General features: G+C 37.8%; 1 protein-coding gene across 2 annotated transcripts in view; it reads left to right on the top strand.

Moving 5' to 3' along the window:
- The window catches only part of Mer (ezrin/radixin/moesin family protein merlin), a 514590-nt gene that overhangs the window by 416630 nt on the left and 72110 nt on the right, over positions 1–25850 (top strand). For both annotated transcript variants that reach the window (XM_090373044.1, XM_090373043.1), the window contains one exon: positions 13318–13420. In XM_090373044.1, the coding sequence (XP_090229170.1) occupies positions 13318–13420 (103 nt within the window). The remainder of the gene's footprint in view (positions 1–13317; positions 13421–25850) is intronic.

The raw sequence follows: 25850 nt of genomic DNA, 5'->3' as shown, positions 1-25850 counted from the left end.
TGGGTTGCAGAGTACAGACAGACTTCTGGGACAACTCATGGAATTTTACTGGCAAGGATAAGGAGGTGATTATATCTCTGTATAAAGCAGTGATTAGGGCACAACGTGAGTATTACAAGCAGTTCTGGATGCCTCATTTCAGGAATAATGTGGATGTTTTGAAACAGTTGCAGAGATGGGCAACACAATGATTAGTGAGGAGGAATGAAAGGGACATCCTTTATACAGAGATTATATCTCTGTATAAAGCAGTGATTAGGGCACATCGGGAGTACTACATGCAATTCTGGATGCCTCATTTCAAGAATATTGTGGATATTTTGAAACAGTTGCAGGGATGGGCAACACAATGATTAGTGAGGAGAAACAAAAGGGACATTCTTACCAAAAGAAGTTTGTTTGCAAAACTCCAGCATCTAGAGATAGGCATCTACAAGGAGATCTGATTGAGTTGTTTAAGGCTTTGAATGGGCTAAGTAAACTAAATGCTGATGGCATCTTGCTCAGACAGCACACACATGAGGGAACATAAATTTAAATTGAGGAAAGATGATGCAGGTTAAATGTGCAGAAATTTGCCTTTAGCTAGTTGATTGCTGGAACAAACGTCCGTCTGGTGTTGTGGCAATCGGTAGTTTGAATAAATTTAAGGAAGAACTTGAAAAAGGATGGATGTGTAATGTGGGAAATGGTTTCCTAGCTCCATGGATCGATTTATTTATATTTAAAATAATATTTTAATTTTTATGTATAATCTGTTACACAGCCACAGAAGTTTGCTGCAATTGAGTCCGTATTATAGGAAATGTGCAACCTTTGCCTTTAAATCTAGAACCCCAATTTTGTACCAGAAAGTTTGAGTTAAATTCAGATTTTAAGTATGCATAATAGATTGAGAACAAGATGGCTCCTTTTTCAGGTGAGATTGCAACAGCATGGATACAGTTGTCATTAGGTAATTCCATACTAGCAAGTTTGAATAGTTATTCATGGAGTATTATAAGAAAGTATTCATGGAATATTATATTCAGAAAAACCACATGAGGAACTATAGTAGTCTTTAATAGTTTATACCTTTTTACCATATTTTACAGTTTTACTAGTTAGTTATTACTTTTTAAAAGATTTATCATATATTTTATTATTAATTTTTGTTATATTATTATTTTCAGTTTGTACAATGAGTTTTTACAAGATTTTAGTTCTGAAATTTGTTTTTAGTCCTATTATTTTGTACTAATTAGAACTTGCTCTAAATCAAAAATGAATGTGTGTCCTATCAAACAAAGTAAGTTAAACATACATACAGTATTATACATTGTAAGCCATATGGAAAACAAGATGCAGGATATTTCAGAGACTGCTGGTAGTCATTGCGGTACAAGTAAACACATGGGTTGTGTTAGGGTAGCTAAGAATAGAAACAGGTGCATGTATACCTGCGTGTACACCAATGCTAGGAGTTTGGTAAATAAATTTGATGAATTTGAGGTATTGCTCAAAACATCAAAGGCAGGTATTATTGGGATATCAGAGACGTGGTGTCACAGAGATATAAGTAATGCGGAACTGGAATTTGGGGAATACAATGAATACAATGTGTATAGAAAGGATAGACAGGACAGGAGGGGAGGAGGGGTTATGCTATTAATTAAGAAACACATAAAGTCCAAGGAAGTGAAGCCAGTCGACATCGATGGACAGGGCAGTGTCGAGTCAGTCTGGTGTGACATAAGCATAGGGAAATCAAAATTGAGAGTAGGAGTGTGCTATAGGCCTAATGACTCTGATGAGTATAATAAGATATTGTACAGGGAAATAGAGTGGGCCAGTAAATCAGAGAGTCTTATAATGGGGGATTTTAATTTCCCAGATATTGACTGGAATTTGTGGATTGGTCACTCGCACACTAGCAAGGCTTTTGTGGATTTATTGGATGATTGTTTTCTACATCAGCATGTTCGTGAGGCAACAAGAGGGAGCAATACTCTTGATCTGATTATCAGTAGTGATTCTTCATGCATTAAGAATCTGCAGATAAATGAACCACTAGGTGGCAGTGATCACAGTGTGTTGAAGTGGGATTTACTCAAGGAGGTAACTACCATCAGAGGTAAAGGGAAGGGTTTTTGTTTTCGTAAAGGCGACTAAGATGGTCTAAGACAGTATTTAAATTCTATACAGTGGGACCAACTGATGATGTTACCAACAGCAAACTCAAAATGGGAAGCATTCAAGAAACTAATCTTGGAGGCTACCAGGCTTTACATACCAACTAAGAAATATTGTTCAAGGTTTAGGCCTAAATGGTTGTCAGATGAATTAATGAGACATGTGGCAGAGAAGAAAAATGCATGGGATACGTACAAATTAATGGGTGACATGGAAGCCTATGATAGATATAAGTTGGTCTGTAACCAAGTCACAAAGGAGATTAGGTAGGCAAAGGCAGACTACGAAAAATCCTTGGCAAAGGATGCAAAGAAAAACAGAAAAGAGTTCTTTACATATTTGAACTCGAGAAGGAAAGGGATGAATCAGATTGGTCCACTGGATATTGATGGTTCAATAGTTGAGGATCCTGCTCAGGTGGCTAACAATCTAAACGAGTATTTTGCATCTACATTCACGCATGAGGAGTTATTCAGGAAGGAGAATGATGTAGGTAAAGTAAACATTGGCAGTGAGCTGGATGATTTTGTAATAACTGAGAGGAAAGTGGAGGAGAGATTGTTGAGGATAAACATAAAAAAGGCACCTGGGGTGGATGGGATCTATCCAGTTATATTAAAGGATGCAGCAAAGGAAGTATGCAAACCCCTAGCCATAATTATGAGAGCTTCTTTGGACTCAGGGGAGGTACCCATAGACTGGAGATGTGCAAATGTAACCCCAATTCACAAAGGAGGATCAAAGGCTGACACAAGTAATTATAGACCTGTTAGTTTAACTTCTGTTCCAGGTAAATTAATGGAGGCACTGGTTAAAGAAGCACTGCAGGATCATCTAGACAAGAATTCAGTTATAGCTCAGACGCAGCATGGTTTTGTTAAGGGCAGGTCTTGCCTGACCAATTTGATTGGATACTATGATGTAGTCACAAAAGAACTGGATGCAGGGAATAACTTTGATATTATATATTTGGATCTTAGAAAGGCTTTTGATACTGTTGCACATGGAAGACTGCTGCACAGATTGGAGCAGTGTGGCATTGGAGGCAAATTGCTGCTATGGATAAGGGGTTGGTTGAGTGGCAGAAGACAGAGAGTGGTAATCAATGGACACTGCTCATCGTGGACTAATGTTATTAGTGGAGTTCCTCAAGGTTCAGTGTTGGGTCCGTTGTTGTTTTCGGTGTTTATGAATGATATTGATGATGGGATATCAAGTTTAATGTCCAAGTTTGCAGATGATACAAAGGTTGGCAGGGTCGTTAAGGACACTACTGACGCTATGCTGCTGCAACAGGATCTGGAAAGGTTGAACAGATGGGCTGAGAGGTGGCAAATGAAGTTTAACATTGACAAATGTAAAGTACTACATATGGGAAACAGTAACCCCAGAGCAACGTATCAACTCTGCAGTACTACACTGACAGTGGTGGAGAATGAAAAGGACCTGGGGGTAATTTTGCAGGCAGATATGAAGTTCTCTGAGCAGTGCAGACGAGCTGCAAGAGTAGCTCATGGTGTGTTGTCAATGATATACAGGAATTTTTCTAGCAGGTATAAGGAGGTGATTATTCCCTTGTATAAGGCAATGGTTAGGCCACATCTTGAGTACTGTATACAGGTCTAGAGGCCTCATTTCAAGAAGGATGTAGAACTGCTGGAATGGGTACAGAGAAGGGCAACAAGATTAGTGAATGGAACAAAGGGATGCTCTTAGGAAGAAAGGCTTAAGTTTTGCAAATTACAGAGTCTGGAGACTAGGCACCGGCGAGGTGATCTGATAGAGGTGTATAAGGCTTTGAATGGTTTGAGCATGCTCAATGCCAATGGGATTCTTCCTCTTGCTCAGAATAATCACCTCAGAGGGCATAAATTCAATTTGAGGAAGGACGGATGTCGGATAGATGTGCGGAAATTTGCCTTTTTTGCCAGCGGGTGGTTGGCTGGTGGAACCGACTTCCATCACTTGTTGTAGAAGTTGATAGCCTAAACAAATTTAAAGCTCAACTGGACAGGTATTTGGAACGAACAGATGGGTGAAATGGGAGTGGGGTTTTTTTTTTTTTTTTGGCTGATGCTGAATAAGCTTGCTTTCTTGCATCATATGCCTCTACTAATGCTAATGCTAAATATGTTGTTAGTAATGTTCACAATAGGCTTCCTTAATTTTAACATACTGCCTTAATTATCATTAGTAAAGGCATATGATGCAAGAAAGCAAGCTTATACGGCATCAGCCAAAAAAAAGAAAGAAAACTCTTCTCATTTCACCCATCTACTCGCTCAAAATGTTTGGCTAGTTCTACCTTGAATCTGTTTAAGCTATCAACTTCTACAGTGACAGATGGAAGTTTGTTCCAGCAATCAACCACCTGCTGGCTAAAGGCAAAACTTCCACACATCTATCCTACAACTGTTTTTCCTAAATTCAAATTTATACCCTAAGGCGATTATTCTGAGCAGGAGATCCGATCAGCATTGAGCATGCTCAAACCATTTAAGGCATTTTACAACTCAATCAGATCACCTTGCAGGTGCTTAGTCTTCAGACACTGTAATTTGCAAAACTTAAGCCTTTCTTCATAAGAGCAACCCTTTCTTCCATTCACTAATCTTGTTGCCCTTCTCTGTACTCATTCCGGCAGCTCTACATCCTTCTTAAAATGGGGCCTCCAGACCTGTATACAGTTCTCAAGATTTGGCCTGACCATTGCCTTATAGAGGAGGATAATCACCTCCTTATCCCTGCTAGAAAACTTCCTATATATCATTGAAAAAACACCATGAGCTACTCTTGCAGACCGTCTGCACTGCTCAGAAAACTTCATATCTGACTGCACAATTACCCCTGGTCCTTTCAGTTCTCTACAATCATAATTATAGTACCACACAGCTGTTACATTACTCTGAGGTTACTGCTTCCCATATGCAGTACTTTACATTTGTCAATGTTAAACTTCACTTGCCACCTCTCAGCCTATCTGCTCAACTTTTCTAGATCCTGTTGCAGTAGCGTACTGTCATTAACAACCCTACCAACCTTCTTATCATCTGCAAACATAGACATTAAGCCTGATATACCATCATCAATATCATTAATAAATACAATCAGTCCTCATATAGTACGATAGTTGTGTTCCTAGGAAACCCTCGTGCAATGCAAAATCGTGCAATATAAACAACAGGCACTATGGGAAAAATAGTGTTAGGTGCCGACCACCCAAGATTGAACACACATTTGTAACCAAAACATTACGAAACACAATAAATTATTGTAATAAAATACGTAAGTATTTTATTACAATAATTTATATTTTATTTTAAATAATTTATATTTTATTACAATAATAAAATACGTAAGTATTTTATTACGTAATAAAATATTGCTAAGCTTTTGTTTCTATCATAAGCAAACTTCTGTTTTTGTTTGATTTTCTATCCTAACAGATGACAGCCATTCCATTTCTTCCAGTTCTTTGTCTTAATCTAATGGATGTTTAATTACACTTTGAGTTGTTCCTGCTATGAAAGTTGTTTTTATTTTCTCTGCATTTTTTGTAATTCTCTCCGTTGCCTCATTTAGGCCTGTAGCACGTGCAATATCGCCATCTTTATTGCACTCAAAGCGTTTCAAAATTTCATATTTTTTCTCTATCAATAGAGGTGGACTGGCCGTAAGCCTTACCGGGTAAGGCTTATGGCCAGTAACTACAAATTTTTCCGGGTAAGAATTTTTGACTCAGTCCGCCTCTGTTTATTGATATTGATTTTCTTTGTCTCTCTGAATCTGTAGTGTCTTCACAATGGCGCTTCCTTTTCACACCTTTTAAATATTTTACTAATTTTTAGGGAATAAAGTACAATTACAAAATGAGGAGGCACGCTTGATACACATAAACTAAGCTGTGTGCATGTAGCAACTGAATAAACAACACCGTAAAGGCAGAGACACACTATGAACACTTCATAAGCTCACATTTTACTAAAGCACATTTCTGGAGGTTACTACCATAAAACAATAAAAACAGTTTCCAGTTGCATTTCTGCTAATGGAATCTGTTATTAACTGGTAGTAAACTCGATCTAATTGCATTTGCAATAATACCAATAGCTGAAATTGTGTGGATTTTTACGTTATTATGGTGAAATTTGTTTTCCCTTCACTGATATAAAAAACAAATACATTTTCAAAATCTTCTCTTCATTCCTATCGTGTTCCATTCAGTTGCGGTGATTCCACGTTTGACTGCCATTTCTTGTAAACACAAACGCGAATCGTGCATAAGTGAATTCGGTTCGTGTTATATACGATATCATTCCCCTATTTATAAAGCGTGTATGATCGAATTTGTGTAATGTAAACACGTGTTATATGAGCACTGACTGTACAGAAAACAACAATAGATCCATTGTTGGATCCAGTGTTGGAACACTGGAGGACTCCAATAATGACTTAGTCCACAAAGAGCAGTGTCCATTGACTACCACTCTCTTTCTTCTCCCACTCAACCATCCCTTTATCCATACCAGTAATTTGCTTCAATGCCACACTACTCCAATTTGTGCAGCAGTCTTCCACGTGCAACATTATCAAAAGCCTTTCTAAGATCCTAATATATAATATCAATATTATTCTTTGCATCCAGTTCCTTTGTGACAACATCATATCCATTCATATTGGTCGGACAAGACTTTGCCTTAAAAAACCCAAGCTGTGTCTGAGCTATAACTGAAGTCTTGTCTAGATGATACTGCAGTGCTTCTTTAACCAGTGCCTCCATTAATTTCCCTGGAACAGAAGTTAAACTAACAGGTCCGTAATTACTTGTGTCTTTCTCTGATCCTTGTTTTGGATTGGGGTCACATTTGCAATTCTCCAGTCCGTAGGGACCAATCCTGAGTCCAAGAATGCTCTCATAATTAAGGCTAAAGGTTTGCTTAGTTGCTTTGCCGTCTCCTTTAATATAACTGGATAGATCCCATCCACCCCAGGTACCTTTCTTATGTTTAACTTCAACAATTTCTCCTCCACTTTACTCGAAGTTGTTACAAAATCATCTAGCTAAGAAACACATAAAAACCAAGGAAGTGAAGCCAGTCGCCATCGCTGGGCAGTGATCACAGTGTGCTGAAGTGGGATTTACTCAAAGAGGTAACTACCATTAGGGGTAAAGGGAAGGGTTATTGCTTCTGTAAAGGCGACTATGATGGACTGAGACAGTATTTAAATTCTATACAGTGGGACCAACTGATGATGTTACCAACAGCAAATTCAAAATGGGAAGCATTCAAAGAACTTATCTTGGAAGCTACTAGGCTTTACATACCAACTAAGAAATATTTTTCAAGGTTTAGGCCAAAATGGATGTCAGATGAACTAATGAGGCATATGGCAGAGAAGAAAAATGCATGGGATACTTACAAATTAACACATGACACAGAAGCCTATGATAGATACAAGTTGATATGCAAACAAGTTGCAAAGGAGGTTAGGCAGGCGAAGGCAGATTACGAGAAATCCTTGGCAAGGGATGCAAAGAAAAACAGCAAAGAGTTCTTTACTTATGTAAACTCTAGAAGGAAGGGGATGAATCCGATTGGTCCACTTGATATTGATGGGTCAACTGTTGATGATCCTGCTCAGGTAGCTAACAAACTAAATGAATATTTTGAATCGACATTCACACATGAGGAGTTATTCAGCAAGGGGAATGCCAGAGGTGTATTCAACTCTAGCAGTAAGCTACAGAATCTTGAAATAACTGGGAGTAAAGTGGAGGAGAAACTGTTGAAGATAAACACAAGAAAAGCACCCGGGGTGGATGAGATCTATTCAGTTATATTAAAGGAGGCAGCAAAGGAAGTAAGCAAACCCTTAGCCATAATTATGAGAGCTTCCTTGGACTCAGGGGAGGTACCCATAGACTGGAAATGTGCAAATGTGACCCCAATTCACAAAGGAGGATCAAAGGCTGACACAAGTAATTATAGACCTGTGAGCTTAACTTCTGTTCCAGGAAAATTAATGGAGGCACTGGTTAAAGAAGCACTGCAGGATCATTTAGACAAGACTTCAGTTATAGCTCAGACACAGCATGGTTTTGTTAAGATGAGGTCTTGCCTGACCAACTTGATTGGATACTATGATGCAATCACAAAAGAACTGGATGCAGGGAATAACTTTGATATTATATACTTGGATCTTAGAAAGGCTTTTGATACTGTTGCACATGGAAGACTGCTACACAAATTGGAGCAGTGTGACATTTGAGGCAAATTGCTGCTATGGATAAAGGGGTGGTTGAGAGGGAGAAGACAGAGAGTGGTAATCAATGGACACTGCTCATTGTGGACTAATGTTATTAGTGGAGTCCCTCAGGGCTCAGTGTTGGGTCCATTATTGTTTTCTGTATTTATAAATGATATTGATGATGGTATATCAAGCTTAATGTCCAAGTTTGCAGACGATACAAAGGTTGGCAGGGTTGTCAAGGACACTACTGACACTATGCTGCTGCAACAGGATCTGGAAAGGTTGAGCAGATGGGCTGAGAGGTGGCAAATGAAGTTTAACATTGACAAATGTAAAGTACTACACATGGGAAACAGCAACCCCCAGAGCAAAGTATCAACTCTGTGGTGCTACACTGACAGTGGTAGAGAATGAAAGGGAATTGGGGGTGGTTGTGCAGGCAGATATGAAGTTCTCTGACAGTGCAGATAGGCTGCAAAAGTAGCTCATGGAGTATTGTCAATGATATACAGGAATTTTTCCAGCAGGGATAAGGAGGTGATTATTCCATTGTATAAGGCAATGGTCAGGCCACACCTAGAGTACTGTATACAGGTCTGGAGGCCTCATTTCAAGAAGGATGTAGAGCTGCTGGAACGAGTACAGAGAAGGGCAACAAGATTAGTGAATGGAACAAAGGGGTGCTCTTACGAAGAAAGGCTTAAGTTTTGCAAATTACAGTGTCTGGAGACTAGGCACCAGCGAGGTGATCTGATAGAGGTGTATAAAGCCTTGAATGGTTTAAGCATGCTCAATGCTGATGGGATTCTTCCTCTAGCTCAGAAAAATCACCTGAGAGGGCATAAATTCAAATTGAGGAAAGACAGATGTAGGATAGACGTGCGGAAATTTGCCTTTAGCCAGCGGGTGGTTGGTTGGTGGAACAGACTTCCATCCCTTGTGGTGGAGGTTGATAGCCTAAATAAGTTTAAGGCTCAGCTGGACAGGTATTTTGAACGAACAGAGGGGTGAAGTGGAAGTGGGTTTTTTTTTTTTTTTTTTTTTTTTGGCTGATGCTGCATAAGCTTGCTTTCTTGCATCAAATGCCTCTACTAATGCTAATGCTAGCTCACTGCCAGAGTTTAATACATTCCGGTAGGAGTATTCCCCTACCGGAATAACTCCTCATATCTGAATGTAGATGCAAAATACTCATTTAGTTTGTTAGCTACATGAGCAGCATCATCAACACTTGAACCATCAATATCGTGAACCAATCTGATTCATTCCCTTCCTTCTAGAGTTTATATAAGTAAAGAACTCTTTGCTGTTTTTCTTTGCATCCTTTACCAAAGATTTCTCATAATCTGCCTTTGCAAGCATAACCTCCTTTGTGACTTGGTTACAGAGCAGCTTATATATTGACATTAAGAGTAGGAGATCTGCAGATTTACTTAACAAGTATAGGTCAATGTTGCAAAAAAGTCGTGAGTCAGGGTTAAATTTGAAAGTGTCTGCAATTCTGCTCAGACACAATAGGAGGGAATACATGACGACAGCCTTGTCAATCACTTCAGCTCTGGAGGGAATGTGCAAGGCTCAAGGGGTAGAATTTTTTTCAGCGTGGTCTGTGCTTGTTAACAGGAGAGACTGCTTCTACATGGGATACGCCTAAATAGAAAGGGTGCAAGAATATTTGCTGTTGCTATCGAGGTAGTGTTAGGTGGGTCAGAAAACTGCTAGCTTGGGGGATACAAGGACTGATAGTTTAACAGTAGCCGCAGGCAGAGGTGAAGGTGATTCTTGCACAACTTCTATTAGAATAAGTAGCAACCTGGCGCGAGGGGTGTCAGGGACAGATGGCAGTCATCGTGAAATAGCTAGGTATATGGGATGTATTAGGGTAAGTAGGAATATGAATAGAAGCATGTATGCTAGAAGTATAGTAAATAAATTTGATGAATTTGAAGTGTTGGTCAAGACATCAAAGGTAGATATTGTTGGGATAGCAGAGACATGGTGTCACACAGATATAAGGAATGCAGAACTGAAATTTGGGGAGTACAATGTGTACAGAAAGGATAGACAGGATAGGAAGGAAGGAGGTGTTATGCTGTTAATTAAGAAAAACATAAAATCAAAAGAAGTGCATCCAGTTGATATAGATGAACAGTGCACTGTTCAGTCAGTTTGGTGTGAAATGAGCACTGTGAAAGCAAAAATAAGAGTAGGAGTGTGTTCTAGCCATAATGACTCGAATGAGTACAAAGAACAGTTGAACAGAGAAATATAGTGGGCTAGTAAATCAGAATGTCTTATAATGGGGGATTTTAACTTCCCAGATACTGACTGGAACTTGTGGGTAGGTCACTCAAACACGAGTAAGACTTTTGTGGATTTATTGGATGATTGTTTTCTGCAGCAGCATGTTCAAGAGGCAACCAGAGAGGGTAATACTCTTTATCTGGTTATCAGCAGTGATCATTCGTGTATTAAAAATTTGCAGATAAAGGAACCACTAGGTTGCAGTGATCACAATGTAATGATGTGGGATTTACTTAAAGATATAATTACCATCAGGGGTAAAGGAAAGGGTTTTTGCTTCCGTAAAGGTGAGTACAGTGGTCTCAGACAGTTTTTAAATTCTGTACAGTGGGATCAACTGACAATGTTACCAACAGTAAATTCGAAGTGGGAAGCATTCAAGGAATTAATCGTGGATGCTACTAAAAGTTTCATGCCTATTAAGAAATATTGTTCAAGGTTTAGGCCTAAGTGGATGTCAGATGAACTAATGAGACATATGGCAGAGAAGAAAAATGCATGGGATGCATACAAATTAACACATGACACAGAAGCCTATGATAGATACAAGTTGATCTGTAACCAAGTTACAAAGGAGGTTAGGCAGGCGAAGGCAGATTACGAGAAATCTTTGGCGTGGGAGGCAACAGAGTGGTAATCAATGGACACTGCTCCTCATGGACAAATGTTATTAGGGAGTTCCCCAGGGTTCAGTGTTGGGCCCATTGTTGTTTTGCATATTTATAAATGATATTGATGAAGGTATATCAGGTTTAGTGTCCAAGTTTGCAGATGATACAAAGGTTGGCAGGGTTGTTAACGACAGTAACGAAGTATACTAGTCCAACTGGATCTAGATAAGTTGGGAAAATGGGCTGAGAAATGGCAACTGGAGTTTTACATTTACAAATGCAAAGTACTGCATATGGATAGCAATAACTGAAGAGAAACTTACCACCTGGGTGGTATTACACTCATGGAAGTAGAAAGCGAAAAAGAGCTGGGGGAAATTGTGCAGCCAAATATGAAGTTTGCTGAACTGTGCAGACAGGCTGCCAGGGCAGGTCATGGAGTCTTGTCAATGATATATAGGAATTTTGCTAGCAGGGACAGGGAGGTGATTATCCTGTTATACAAGGCAATGGTCAGGCCACACCTAGAGTAGTGTGTACAGGTCTTGGGCCTCATTTTAGGAATGATGTAGAGTTTCTAGAACGAGTACAAAGAAGGGCAACAAGATTGGTGAGTGGAACAAAGGGATGCTCTTACCAAGAAAGGCTTAAGTTCTGCAAATTGCAGTGCCTGGAGAGTAGGCACCTACGAGGTTCTCTGATTGAGGTGTATAAGGCCTTGAATGGGTTGAGCAAGCTGAATGCTGATGGGATTCTTCCTCTTGCTCAGACTAAGAACCTGAGGATGCACAGTTTCAAATTGAGGAAAGATAGTTGTCGAATAGATGTGTGGAAATTTGTCTTTAGCCAGTGGGTAGTTGATTGGTGGAACAGGCTACCATCTTTTGTTGTGGAAGCTAATAGCCTAACTAAATTTAAGACTGGGCTGGACAATCATTTGGTACGATTGGAGGGATGAAATTGGAGGGGTTTTTTTTTTAATGATGCTGCATAAGCTTGCTTTCTTGCATCATATGTCTCTATTAATGCTAATGCTAAGTAAGCCTGATATACCTTCACCGATATCATTGATAAATACACAAAACAACAATGGGCCCAACACCGAACCCTGGGGGACTCCGCTAATAACTTTAGTCCAAGTAGAGCAGTGTCATTTTTTAACCACTCTCTCTGCTGTCTCCCACTCAATCATCCCTTTATCCATTGCAGTAACTTGCCCTTAATGCCATATCACTCCAATTTGTGCAGCAGTCTTCCCTGTGCAACAGTATCAAAAGCTTTCCTGAAATCCAAGTATTTGATATCAAAATTATTTTTTGCATTCAGTTCCTTTGTGACAACATCGTAATATCCAATCTAATTGGTCAGACAAGACTTCCCCTTACCAAACCTCTTTAACCAGTGACTCCATTATTTTTCCCCAGAACAGAAGTTAAACTAACAGGTCTATAATTATTTGTGTCACCCTTTGATACTCCTTTGTGAATTGGCAATACATTTGCACATGTCCTGTCAGTGCTGATCTCCCCTGACTCTAAGGATGTATGCATGACAGATTGAGTAGATAGTTTAACTTCAATTTCTCCTCCACTTTGCTCTCTGTTATTACAAAATTATTTATTGCCCTGTTAAAGTTTTATGAACTTCTGGCATTCTCCTCCTTGAATAACTCATCATGTGTAATATGTGATCCTCATTATAAGACAAATCTGATTTATTTGCCCACTCTGTTTCTCTGTACATTTGTTTATTATACTCATCAGAGTCATTAGGCCTACAATACACTCCTACTCTCCTAATTAATGCTTTAATTATTTGACTTATTGCATGAGCTTCTTCTGAAGCTCATGAGCTTCTTTTATTTGTAATATAAAGGTGTTAAGGTCTTAAGCTTCTATTAGCTTAGCAAGTTGGAGAGTTGTGTGCACATGAATGGTGTATGAGATCAAACATAAAATTTAATGTGTTTATTTTTAAGGGCAAAAGAAGCAGAAAGATTAAAAGAAGAACTTTTGAAAGCTCGTGTAGCAGAAAAGCATGCAAAAGAAAAGTTAATGGATATCTTAAGGAACTCTTATTCTGTATGTATTTTTGTAGAATCTCTCTATCTCTCTTTCTCTCTCTCTCTCTCTCTCTCTCTCTCTCTGAATGCAAAGCAGGTTAGGTTAAAATATTTAAAAAAACGAAAATAAAAAATTTATTAGATTGAAATTTGGTTAATGTAGCTATGGTAAATTCGAAGATTTCTCCAGAGCTACAAACAGCTGAAATGAAATTTGTTTGCACCTTCTATATAGGGACCTAATTTTTATATAAACAGGGAGGGAAGAAACAAAAACTTAAGTTTAAATCAGTAAATAGAAGGAATAAAAAATAAAGTTCAATGTTCAGTGTCTTATCTATGTTGAAAGCTATTTTTTTTTTTTTTTATTTCATTTTCTTTGTACGGGATATTCAAAATAACCTTTGATTAACCTTTTGTTTAAGGTGAATGAGTAGACTTGTAGAGAGAGAGAGAAAAAAAAAAAAAAAAAAAAGAGGAAATACTATACTGTATTACAATTATGGCAAATTCCTGCTGTTCTTTTTATGGTCAAACTAATCATTAATTTAGTTATTTATGTTAAAAATGTTTATTCTGATTTCGTTCAGTATTAATTTACATTTTGAATTTGGCTTAAAAGTGAATGTGTAGCAGGTTTTGGCGATTTGATGGAGGAAAACATGTATGAAACTGGATTGTTTTGGATTGATTAAGGAAGATGAGAAAAAATTACCAAGCCATTAAACCCCAAAAGAAGGATTTACTGTGATGCTTGGCTCAAATGCTTCTGGCAGGATTTTAAAATGAAACCACTTCTTAGTTTATCATTCTGAAAACCCCAGAGCATTAAAGGACTTTAATGGGCACATCTCCCTGTAATTTTTAAGAGCAGTTGAAATGTATGGGTCACCAGTAATATTTTTGGTGACTGATTTAATTATTTTACACAAGCTGTGTAAAGATATCTTAAGAGCAAAACTTAGCCAAAGAGCTACCTTAGTTCTGGACAATGCTCATGGGTAAGATCTTCTCACTCTGCTTGGCTTTATATCAAAATGTCATTGCCAACTTCAAGCAAAAATACCATAAGCTAACTTTTAGGCAATGTTTTCATGCTGTTGATGGCAATGACCCATCCTCAAAGAATTCTGGAAATCTTTTAACATCAGAGATGCTATAAATAATGTTGCAAAATAGCTTGGGAGGATCATCATCATCATCAGCCATTTTCAATCCACTGCAGGATGAAGGCCTCTCCAGCAACTTTCCAGTTCCCTCTGTTTTGAGCACTGGCCATCCATTTACTACCCACAAACTCATGAATTTCATCTATCCATCTCCCCCTTTGTCTTCCAGGTTTTCTTCTGTCCATCTGTCATGTCTCTGAGCTATGTGTCCTGCCCAAGACCATTTTAATTCTTTAGTTTTGATAAGAATGTCCATTAATTGAGTTTGCTGCCTAATCCAGGTGTTTCTCTTATCTAAAAGTCTGATTCCCAATATAATTCGTTCCATTCTTCGCTGTGTAGTTCTCGGCTTCTCTTCCATTCTTTTGGTGAGTGCCCAAGTTTCACTTCCAAAAGTCATGGTGGGGAGTATACATTGGTTCATTATTTTACATTTCAGACAAACTGGGATATTGCTCTTCAGTATGTGACTATATTTCCTGAATGCTATCCATCCAAAATTTATTCTTCTCTTGACTTCCAGCCATTTATCATTATTACAGCTAATAACTTGTCCCAGATAAGTATATGACTCCACCTTTTCAATTACTGCTCCTTCAATCATTATTTCCCTTTCTGTGGCATACTTGTTCATCATTACTTTTGTTTTAGCCATATTCATCTTTAGTCCAAAATTCTTACTAACCTTGCATAACTGATTAAGATTTTTCTCTAATTCTTTGGGATCGTGGCTTATGACCACAATGTCATCTGCAAATCATAAATGGTTTAGGTACTCTCCGTTCACATCGACTCCTTTCTGCGACCAGTCTAATCTTCTGAAAGCTTCCTCACAGGCAGCGGTAAACAGCTTCGGAGATATTGTGTCTCCTTGTCGAACTCCTTTCTCGATTTTGAATTTCCTACTGTCTTTGTCTAGTCTAATAAAGGATGTAGCACTCTCATATATTTTCTTCAAAATCATAATATGTGGGGTATCTATGCCTTTTGTTTCTAGTGCCCGAAACATTGCCTTATGCTGTATGGAGTCAAATGCCTTTTCATAATCCACAAATTCCAGGCATAATAATGTTTTATATTCATTTGCTTTCTCCATTAGCTGTGATACTATGTGAAGGTGATCCATAGTTGAGAATCCTGTCCTAAAGCCAGCTTGCTCTTTCGGGTGATTCTCATCAAGTATTGTTTCTAATCTGTTAGTAATGACCCTTGTGAACAACTTGTAGATGTGGGATAACAAGCTAATTGGTCTATAATTTCCAATTTCTGATTTATCTCCTTTCTTATGCAGCAAAACTATGGTTGCATTATTCCACTGCTTAGGCGTCATACCTTTTCTAATGCACCCTCCGTATTTGGTGGTCACGGGCTCGAACCCCGGTCTAATCAAGAAGCGTGTGCGACGCACTGCTGCTCCTGCCCACCTGGCAGGAGATATTATATTATCTAATATCTCAGGCAGGTGTCTGAGATATTAGAACCTATAGTACTTAGTACTGTGCTTGGGTTGGAGATTGAGAAGATGAAAGAAGATATTTGTTGACACTGGACTTGAACTTCTGTAGACTGTAATTTTCAAGAAATATGTATGAAGGAAGGTTGTTCCAGAAAACGGCAGTTGAATGAATAAACGATGAAGGTGAAAAGTTGGTTCTGTGAGTTTGAAGTTGGACAGTAAATGGATGTTGGCTTGTGGCGGCACATGTTTGGACTGTTTTTAAAGAGAGAGAGAGAGGGAATTATAGAAGCCAATTCAGAAGAACAGTGCCCATGGAAGTATCTGTAGAAGAGGCATGCAGCAGAAACAGTACATCTATGAGACAGTGAGTGGAGAGACTCTGTTAGAGATGAATCATTAATTAACCTAACTGCCCTCTTCTGAATGGAATCAAGAAGCCTTGAGATGAATAACCCTCTTAAGGATGAGGATGAAAGAACTTATTGTCCTTCTGACATCAGTGATCTGCATTTATATAAAGACGTAGACCTTTTGGACCCATAGGATCCTGACTACATAAAATGAAAATATAGACTACGATCCCTACATTTCCCAATCATGTGAAGTGACCTGCTGCCAGAAGGAAGTATTTAGTTTCTGTTTTAAATGCGTTATACTACTTTGTTGGGATCATTTTGAGGAGGACATTTCTTTGTGGTCAAGGCATGGAAAATCAGGAATGCAGATGAACCAAATTGTTCAGGAACAATATGCAGAGTACCCAGTTGAAGGCTCAGTGCGAGAATTTACGTTGTCGGAGAAAAATATTAATTCTAAGAAAAGAGCGAAATACCGGCCAAGAATAAGTATCGCCATCTACAAAAAAAGTGGTGCCCACAAAAGAAGTTGGCCCATATTACAGTGTTAATTTCTGCAAAAAAATGAATCGAGAATGTTATTGTTTCATGGATTCAAATAGAACGGCCATACATTCTCAGTTTTATAAGATGGGAGATATTCGATTACAGCGAGAATTTATGATTAGACATGTAACTGAAACAAATCCAAAGTATAGAACAGTACATAATAGACCCTCCAGATGTAAAAGGTCACTAAAATTCCATTTGGCTATCGATGGGAAGCAATGCAGTGTATGCAGCAAGTTTTTTTTTAAATACTCTTGCAATTTCTGAGAAAACCATGCGGACAGCACTAAAAGAACTTGACTCATCAGGTACACTTAAAAAAGAAGAGCAAGGTGGCCGAAGACAAAAGTTGAAAGACAGAGACAGAATTACGCCAGATTATAGAAAATCACATTTGACGATTTCCCAAAGTCGAATCCCATTATTGCAGGGCTAATACAACAAGAGAATATTTCCATCCGGATTTGTCGATAAAAAAGAAGCACTGCATATTAATTAAAGAGCTTAATTTCACCTAACAATTTACAAATCAGTGTTTAAATCTATGAATCTCTCATTTCATCGTCCAAAAAAGGAGCAATGTAGCCTTTGTTACCACCTTCAGAGATGGTTCCATAGAAACAAAAGATTGCTTAAGAGAGAAATATGAAAGTCATATTGCTGAAAAAGAAACAGTTGTTTGAAAATTTAAAGAGGAAAAGAAGAAAACAGCTTCAGAAGATAATACTCAAAATTATGCTTCATTTGACTTACAGCAAGTAATATTTCTGCCTATTTCCAAAGAAGGAGCAATATTTTACAAAAGACAGCTCTCGGTATATAACCTTACTATTTATAATATTGCTTCCCGTGACTGTTATTGCTTTACATGGCCCGAAACAGAGAGCAAACGTGGATCATCAGAGATTGCTACAGCTCTCACATTATACTTAAAAGAATATGATGAAGTGGGAGCTGACACAGCTAACCTTTGTGCCGACGGATGTACAGGGCAAAATAAAAATTCCATAGTTGCTTCTCCTCTGTTATATTTCATTAGTAACTCCTCAAATTTACGAAACATATTAAAATTCTTTGCTCCCAACCATGAACAAAACGAAGGCGACTCAGCATATAGTGCTATTGCCTATGCCCTAAAAAAGGCTGGTGATGTGTTTATTCCTACGCAGCTATACCCTATCATGAAAATGGCAAGACCTTCACATCCTTCTAACGTCCAGCCATTAGAATACTAAGGTTTTAAAGAGTTTTCTTGGAAGATAAAAGTACTTTCACTTCGAAAGGATAATGAAACCGATACATCTCTAAACTGGACAGAAAAGGCCGAGTTTAAAGCACAAAAACAAAATCCAAGTACAAATTATTTTAAAATGAGTCACAGAGATGCATCATGCAGGTCCATTACCTTAAAAAGAAACAAAATTCTTAAAAGAAGATAACCAAAGTCAAATTTATATTTCCAAACCTAAGTATCAAGATTTACTAAGTCTTTACTTATTAAGATTTACTTATTGTAAGGCTCCAGGAATATAAGGAGTTTTATGAAAGATTGTCCCATGAATAAATTTAATGGAAAAATATTTTCATCTAAGTTTCTTTTTCAATTTAATATTGTTACTGCATTTGAAACGATTTGGCGTAAATATTGTAAGCCTGTTTTTTTAGTAGTACTGCATTAAATAAAGTTTGATTTAGCTTTGTTCTTTTTTAAATTTATTATTATCTATATCTATACTAATAATAAAACTGTAGCAAGCCGGCAGTCTATAATTTTTGAATTTCAATTTCTTCTTAAACCAATTTCGATAGGACTTTGATGCACTTTTGATACTAAGATACCTTAGAGAGCCCTACTTAACGTCATGCCATGTAATCAAGGAACTAAGTAACAAGAAAAAAACAGGCTGGCGAAGTCGCGGGCAGTCACTGGTTTAGTTTATAAGTTGCTTTCTTCATTAGAAACAATTAAGCATAACTATATATTCATACCTGAAACTCCGAAATTGGGGCCTCACAAAGAGGCGTGTCTGACAATGAAGATTTTTTTTTTTTCAGTAAAAAGCCTTAAATAAATGAATACTTTTTGGGCTCTTATTAATCCCTCAACCTTTAGGAAATAGTTCTTTATGTAATTTATTAGTATTCATGGCTCCATTACCGGTGCATCTAGTAAAATGTGAAACTATCGCGCAAATAAATTGGTTTTTTTCTTTCTCCTGAAAAGTTGATAATAATGAGATACGCCTCTATGTGCCATAGGCAACAAATTATTAATTTATTAAAAATTATAAACAATTAAATGTATTATCAGTTAATTATTAATTATATAGTGCATATTCCTTCAGCAACACCTTTATTCTTAATTTAATTTCTTCATTGTGTCTGTATGTATTCTCAGTATGTATATGTATTGAGAATTGTTAATTTTTTAATTCAATAAAATAATTTTATTCGATAAAATCAGAGTCACTTTTTTATGCCCCAGCCTGTTTGAAATACTATTTATTTGCTGGTCCTTGAGCTACTCAGTTCTAGTTTTATTGTGCTTTCTGTGTTTTTAGTCATAAAATGCTCTCTTTTCATAGTAGATGCATAGACTGATGGTCTTAAAATAGCATTATTTTCTATTTATAATACTGCCTTTTTAATTGGATCAAGCAGCATTTCAACATTTTAGAGGCTTGTTTTGTGCTGTATCTCGCACATTTTTAGTTGATATGATAAATAATCAATACATCACATTTGCAAAAAAATTGTATACCCTTTTAGAAATGATATGTATATATATATATATATATATATATTATTTTTTTTTTTTTTAAGAAACTGTATTTTAAATCACTTTTCTTTTGATTTTTTTGTACAAATGGTATTTGAAAAGTTCTGGTCTACTATGTATTTTATTAGTTAAAAGTAAACATGACATTATTAAATTATAAACATTTATATGTTTTATCTTGAATATCTTGGTAATATCTTGAATATATTGTTATAATTTTTTCAGGTTTAAAGAAGTCATGTCTGTTGAAACCAGTTTGATAAAGAAGAGAGTCCTGTAGTAAAGAAATAACTTTTTGACAGGAATGCATCAGAAAAAAATCCACAAATATGTTATGGAGGGAGGACACAATGATTGTCTATCACACAGTAATATCAATAACAGGGTTGCTTAATTCAAGAGTGGTTATAGAGTCACCAGAGATGAACCCATGTTGGATGATCTGCAATGGTGTCAACCACAGAAATCTTTGCAAATTGTGACTTGATTTCAAAAGAGTGTAGGATTGGGTTAGAATATGTAGCAAAATCACTAAATGTATCCTGTGAAAAAGTTCAGCTTATTATTGAAAGAGGTGAACATTATAAAAATATTTTAATCAAAATGGGTACAAAAAGATTTGATTATAGAACAATGGAGGGAGAGAATGATAATTGTGTAAAGAAAATTCTTGAAAAAAGTTCCCTATGATTCAAAAAAGTGAAGGGAGAGAATGATAACTGTGTAAAGAAAATTCTTGAAAAAAGTTCCCTATGATTCAAAAAAGGTTTCAGCTAGTTGGTGACAATAGATGAAACTTTGATTCATTATTTTGATCCCAAAGCCATACAGTGGTCTCTGGAATGACAATCTGAAAGATCTTACTGCAAAGTCACTACCTAGGTGATGTCATTCGTTTTTTGGAACAAGGAAGTGGCAGGGCAGGGGAGAGCTATTGATTACATTCAGAAGAGTAAATCTCTTATTAGCATTTGTAAAGGTACATGATGCAAGAAAGCAAGTATCAGCCAAAAAAAAAAAAAAAACTTCTGATTTCACCATCCACTCACTTCAAATGGGTGCCTCCATAGCCAGGTGGGCATGAGCAGCAGTGCATAGCACACACTTCTTCATTAGACCAGGGTTCGAGCCCGTGCCCACCAAATATGAAGGATGCGGAAAGGTCAGGGAATGATCACTGCATATCCCCGGAGCAATATTGCCTTAATTGTTAATGCTCCTAAAAACCAAATAACAAACAAACACTCAATGTTTGTCTAGTTCTGCCTTGAATCTATTTAAACTATCAACTTCTACAACGACAGATGGAAGTTTGTTCCAGCAATCAACCACCCGCTGGCCAAAGGCAAACTTCCACACATGTATCCTACAACTGTCTTTGCTCAATTTGAATTTATGCCCTCTTAAGCGATTATTCTGAGCAAGAGGAAGTACCCCATCAGCATTGAGCATGCTCAAACCATTCAAGGCCTTATACACCTCAATCAGATCATCTCGCAGGTGCCTAGACTCCAGACACTGTAATTTGCAAAGCATAAGCCTTTCTTCTTAAGAGCAACCCTTTGTTCCATTCTCTGTACTAGTTCCAGCAACTCTACATCTTTTTTAAAATGAGGCCTCCAGACCTGTATACAATATTCAAGATGTGGCCTGACCATTCAGAAGAGTAAATCTCTTATTAGCATTACAAGGGAATAATCACTTTATCCCTGCTAGAAAAATTCCTGTATATCATTGACAAGAGACCATGAGCTACTCTTGCAGTGACCATCTGCACCGTTCAGAAAACTTTGTATTTTCCTGCAAAATTCTCCCCCAGGTCCTTTTCATTCTCTACCACTGTCAGTTTAGTACCACACAGTTCACACGTTACTCTGGGGTTACTGCTTTCCATATGCAGTACTTTACATTTGTAAATGTTAAACTTCAGTTGCCACCCTCTCTCAGTCCATCTGCCCAACTTTTCTAGACCCTGTTGCCACAGCGTACTGTCATTAGTGTCATTAACAACCCTGCCGACCTTCGTATCATCTGCAGACTTGGACATTAAGCCTGATATACCATCATCAATATCATTTATAAATACAGAAAACAACAATGGACCCAACACTGAATCCTGGGGAACTGCACTAATAACATTAGTCCATGAAGAGCAGTGTCCATTGATTACAAGTCACTGTCTTCTGCCACTCAACCATCCCTTTATCCATAGCAGCAAGCCCACACTGTCCCAATTAGTGCAGCAGTCTTCCATATGCAACAGTATCAAAAGCCTTTCTAAGATCCAAATAGGTATAGCCATAGTAGAGGCATACAATGCAAGGAAGCAAGCTTATGCAGCATCAGCCAAAAAAACAAAAAAAAAAAAAAAAAACCTCCCATTTCATCCCTCCATTCTTTCCAAAAGCCTGTCCAACTCAACCTTAAATTTATTTAGGCTATCAACTTCCACAACAAAAGATGGAAGTATATTCCTCCCATCAACTATCCACTGGCTAAAGGCCGATTTCAGCACATCTCTTCTACAACTTTCTTTCCTCAATTTGAATCTATGCCCCCCTCAAGTTCTTAATCTGAACAAGAGGAAGAATCCCATCAGCATTAGCTTGCTTATCCCATTCAAAGCCTTATACACCTCACTCAGATCACCTCTCAGGTGCCTACTCTCCAGCCATTGCAATTTGCAGACTTAAGCCTGTCTTCCTAAGCAGACCCCCTTTGTTCCTCTCACCAATCTTGTCGCTCTTTTTTGTACTCATTCTAGAAACTCTACATTCTTACTAAAATGAGGCCACCAGACCTGTACACAGTATTCTAGGTATGGCCTGACCATTGCCTTGTATAACGGGATAATCACCTACCTTTTCCTGCTAGCAAAATTCCTATATATCATTGACAAGACTCCATGACTTGGCCTGGCAGCCTGTCTGCACTGTACAGCAAACTTCATATTTGACAGGCACCTCCCAGGCCAGGTGGGCAAGAGCAGCAGTGCATAGCACACGCTTCTTAATTAGACTGCGGTTCGAGCTGTGACTACCAAATACGGAGGATGCGGAAAGGTCAGAGAATGACCACCGCATATCCCCGGAGCAATATGGCCTTAGTTGCTAATGCTTCTAAAAACCAAATAACAAACAAACATCATATTTGACTGCACAGTTACCCCCAGATCTTTTTCACTTTCCACTTCCCTGAGTGTAGTACCGCACATTTGGTAAATTTCTCTTAGGTTATTCCTACTCATATGCAGTACTTTGCATTTGTCAATGTTAAACTTCAGTTGCCACTTCTCAGCCCATTTGCTCAACCTATCTAGATCCAGTTTGAGTAGCATACTGTCCTTATTGTCGCTAACAACCCTTCCAACCTTTGTATCATCTGCAAACCTTGACATTATACCTTCATCAATATCATTGATAAATAGATAAAACAACAATGAGCCTAACACCGAACCCTGGGGAACTCCACTAATAACATTTGACCATGAAGTGCAGTGTCAATTGATTTTCTTTCTCTGTCTTCTCCCATGCAACCATCCCTTTATCCATTATAGCAACTCACCCTTAATGTCATACCTCTCTAATTTGTACAACAGTTTTCCATGTTCAACATATCAAAAGCTTTCCTGAAATACAAGTATATGATATCAAAATTATTTTTGGCATTCAGTTCCTTCATGACCACATAGTATCCAATCAGATAAGACCTCCCTTTAACAAACCAATGCTGTCTTAAATATTACTGCAGTCTTGTTTAGATGATTCTGCAATGCTTCTTTATCCAGTGATTCCATTAATTTCCTTGGAACACAAGTTAAACTAACAGGTCTATAGTTACTTGTTTCACTTTTTGACAACCCCTTTGTGAATTGTCAATACATTTGCAACCTCTGGTCCATGGGGACCTCCGCTGAGTCCAAGGAAACTCTCATAATTAAGGCTAAGGTTTGCTTACTTCCTTTGCTGCCTCCTGTAATATAACTGGATAGATCCTGTCCATCCCTGGTGCCTTTTTTATGATTAACTTCAATTTCTCCTCCACTTTGCTCTCAGTTATTACAAAATCACTTAGCTCCCTGTTAGAGTTTGATAAACTTCTTGCACTCCCCTTATTGAATAACTCCTCATGTATGAACATAGATGCAAAATACTCATTCGGTATTCATACTCATTCAAAATACTGAGCATGATCATCAATAGGCAACTCATCTATGTTAAGTGGTACAATCTGATTCATCCCTTTCCTTCTAGAGTTTACATAAGTAAAGAACTCGTTGCTATTTTTCTTTGCATCCTTTGCCAAAGATTTCTCATACTCTGCCTTTGCCTGCCTTAACCTCCTTTGTGACTTGATTACAGACTAGTTTATATCTGCCGTAGGCTTCTGTGTCACTTGATACTTTATATGCATCCCATACATTTTTCTTCTCTGCCACGAGCCTCAATAATTCATCTGACATCCATTTAGGCCTAAACCTTGAACAGTATTTCTTAGTTGAAATGAGAAGCCTAGTAGCCTCCAAAATTTTAGTCTCTGAATGGTTCCCATTTATAATTCAATGTTGATAACATCATCAGTTGATCCCACTGTACAAAATTCAAAAATTGTGTGAGACCCCTGTTGTCACCTTTACGAAAGAAAAAGCCCTTCCCTTTAGCATTGATTGTAGTTACATCTTTAAGTAATTCCCACATCAATAAAGTGTGATCACTATCACCCAGTGGTTCCTTTATCTGCAAATTCTTAATGCATAAATGATCTGCTGATAATGAGATCAAGTGTATTACTCCCTCTGGTTGCCTCTCGAACATGTTGCTGTAGAAAATAGTCATCCAATAAATCCAGAAAAGTCCTGCCAGCGTGCAAGTGACCAACCCACAAGTTCCAGTCATTATCTGGAAAGTTGAAATTCCCCATTATAAGATATTCTGATTTATTGGCCCACTTTATTTCTCTGTCTCTGCACAATTGCTCATTATACTCATCGGATTCATTAGGCCTATAACACACACTTACTCTCATTTTTACCTCTCATTGCTTATGTCACACCACACAGACTCAGCATTGCATTATCCACCAACATCAATTGGAGGCACTTCCTTAGATTTTATGTGTTTCTTAACTAACTGCTCCTCCCTTCCTGGTCATGTCTATCCTTTCTGTGCACATTGTACTCCCTAAATTCCAATTCTGCACTGCTGATTTATGTGTGTGTCTCTGATATCCCAAAAATATCTGCCTTGATGTCTTGACTAGCATTTCAAGCTCATCAAATTTATTAACTATACTCCTAGCATTGGTGTACATGCACCTGTTCCTACTCTTACTTACCCTAACACAGCCCATGTATTAACTTGTTCCACTATGACTCCCAGCCTTCCTGGAAATTCAAATTGCCTTGCTTTCCAGACTGTTGCTCATTCTAATATATGATGTCAAAATTATTTTTTGCATCCAGTTCCTTTGTGACCACATCATAGTATCCAATCAACTTGGTCGGACAAGACTTCTCCCTAACAAACTCATGCTGTGTTCGAGCTATAACTGACGTCTTGTCCAGATGATCCTGCAGTGCTTCTTTAACCAGTGCCTCCCTTAATTTCCCTGGAACAGAAGTTAAACAAACAAGTCTGTAATTACTTGTATCACCCTTTGATCCTCCTTTGTGAATTGGTGATACATTTGCACATCTCCAGTCCATGGGGACCTCCCTAATTATGAGAGCCATAACCATAATTACATTAATCATAAATAACATTAATCATAACCATAATTATGAGAGCTCCAAGGAAGCTCTCGTAATTATGGTTAAGGGTTAGCTTCTTTCTTTAATATAACGATAGATCCCAGCCACCCCGGGTATATTTTTCATATTTAACTTCAACAGTTTCTCCTCCACTTTGCTCTCAGTTATTACAAAATCATCTAGCTCACTGTCAGAGTTTAATTCACCTCTGGCATTCCCCTTAGCATTAGCATTAGTAGAGGCATTTGATGCAAGAAAACAAGCTTATGCAGCATCAGCCAAAAAAAAAAAAAAAAACCACTTCCACTTCACCCCTCTGTTCGTTCAAAATACCTGTCCAGCTGAGCCTTAAACTTATTTAGGCTATCAACCTCCACCACAAGGGATG

Source organism: Mastigoproctus giganteus, chromosome 5 (genome assembly GCF_048544385.1).
Source record: "Mastigoproctus giganteus isolate SK-2022 chromosome 5, ASM4854438v1, whole genome shotgun sequence".
NCBI classification, from domain to species: Eukaryota; Metazoa; Arthropoda; class Arachnida; order Uropygi; family Thelyphonidae; genus Mastigoproctus; species Mastigoproctus giganteus.
This window is presented reverse-complemented; position numbering and strand designations above follow the sequence as displayed.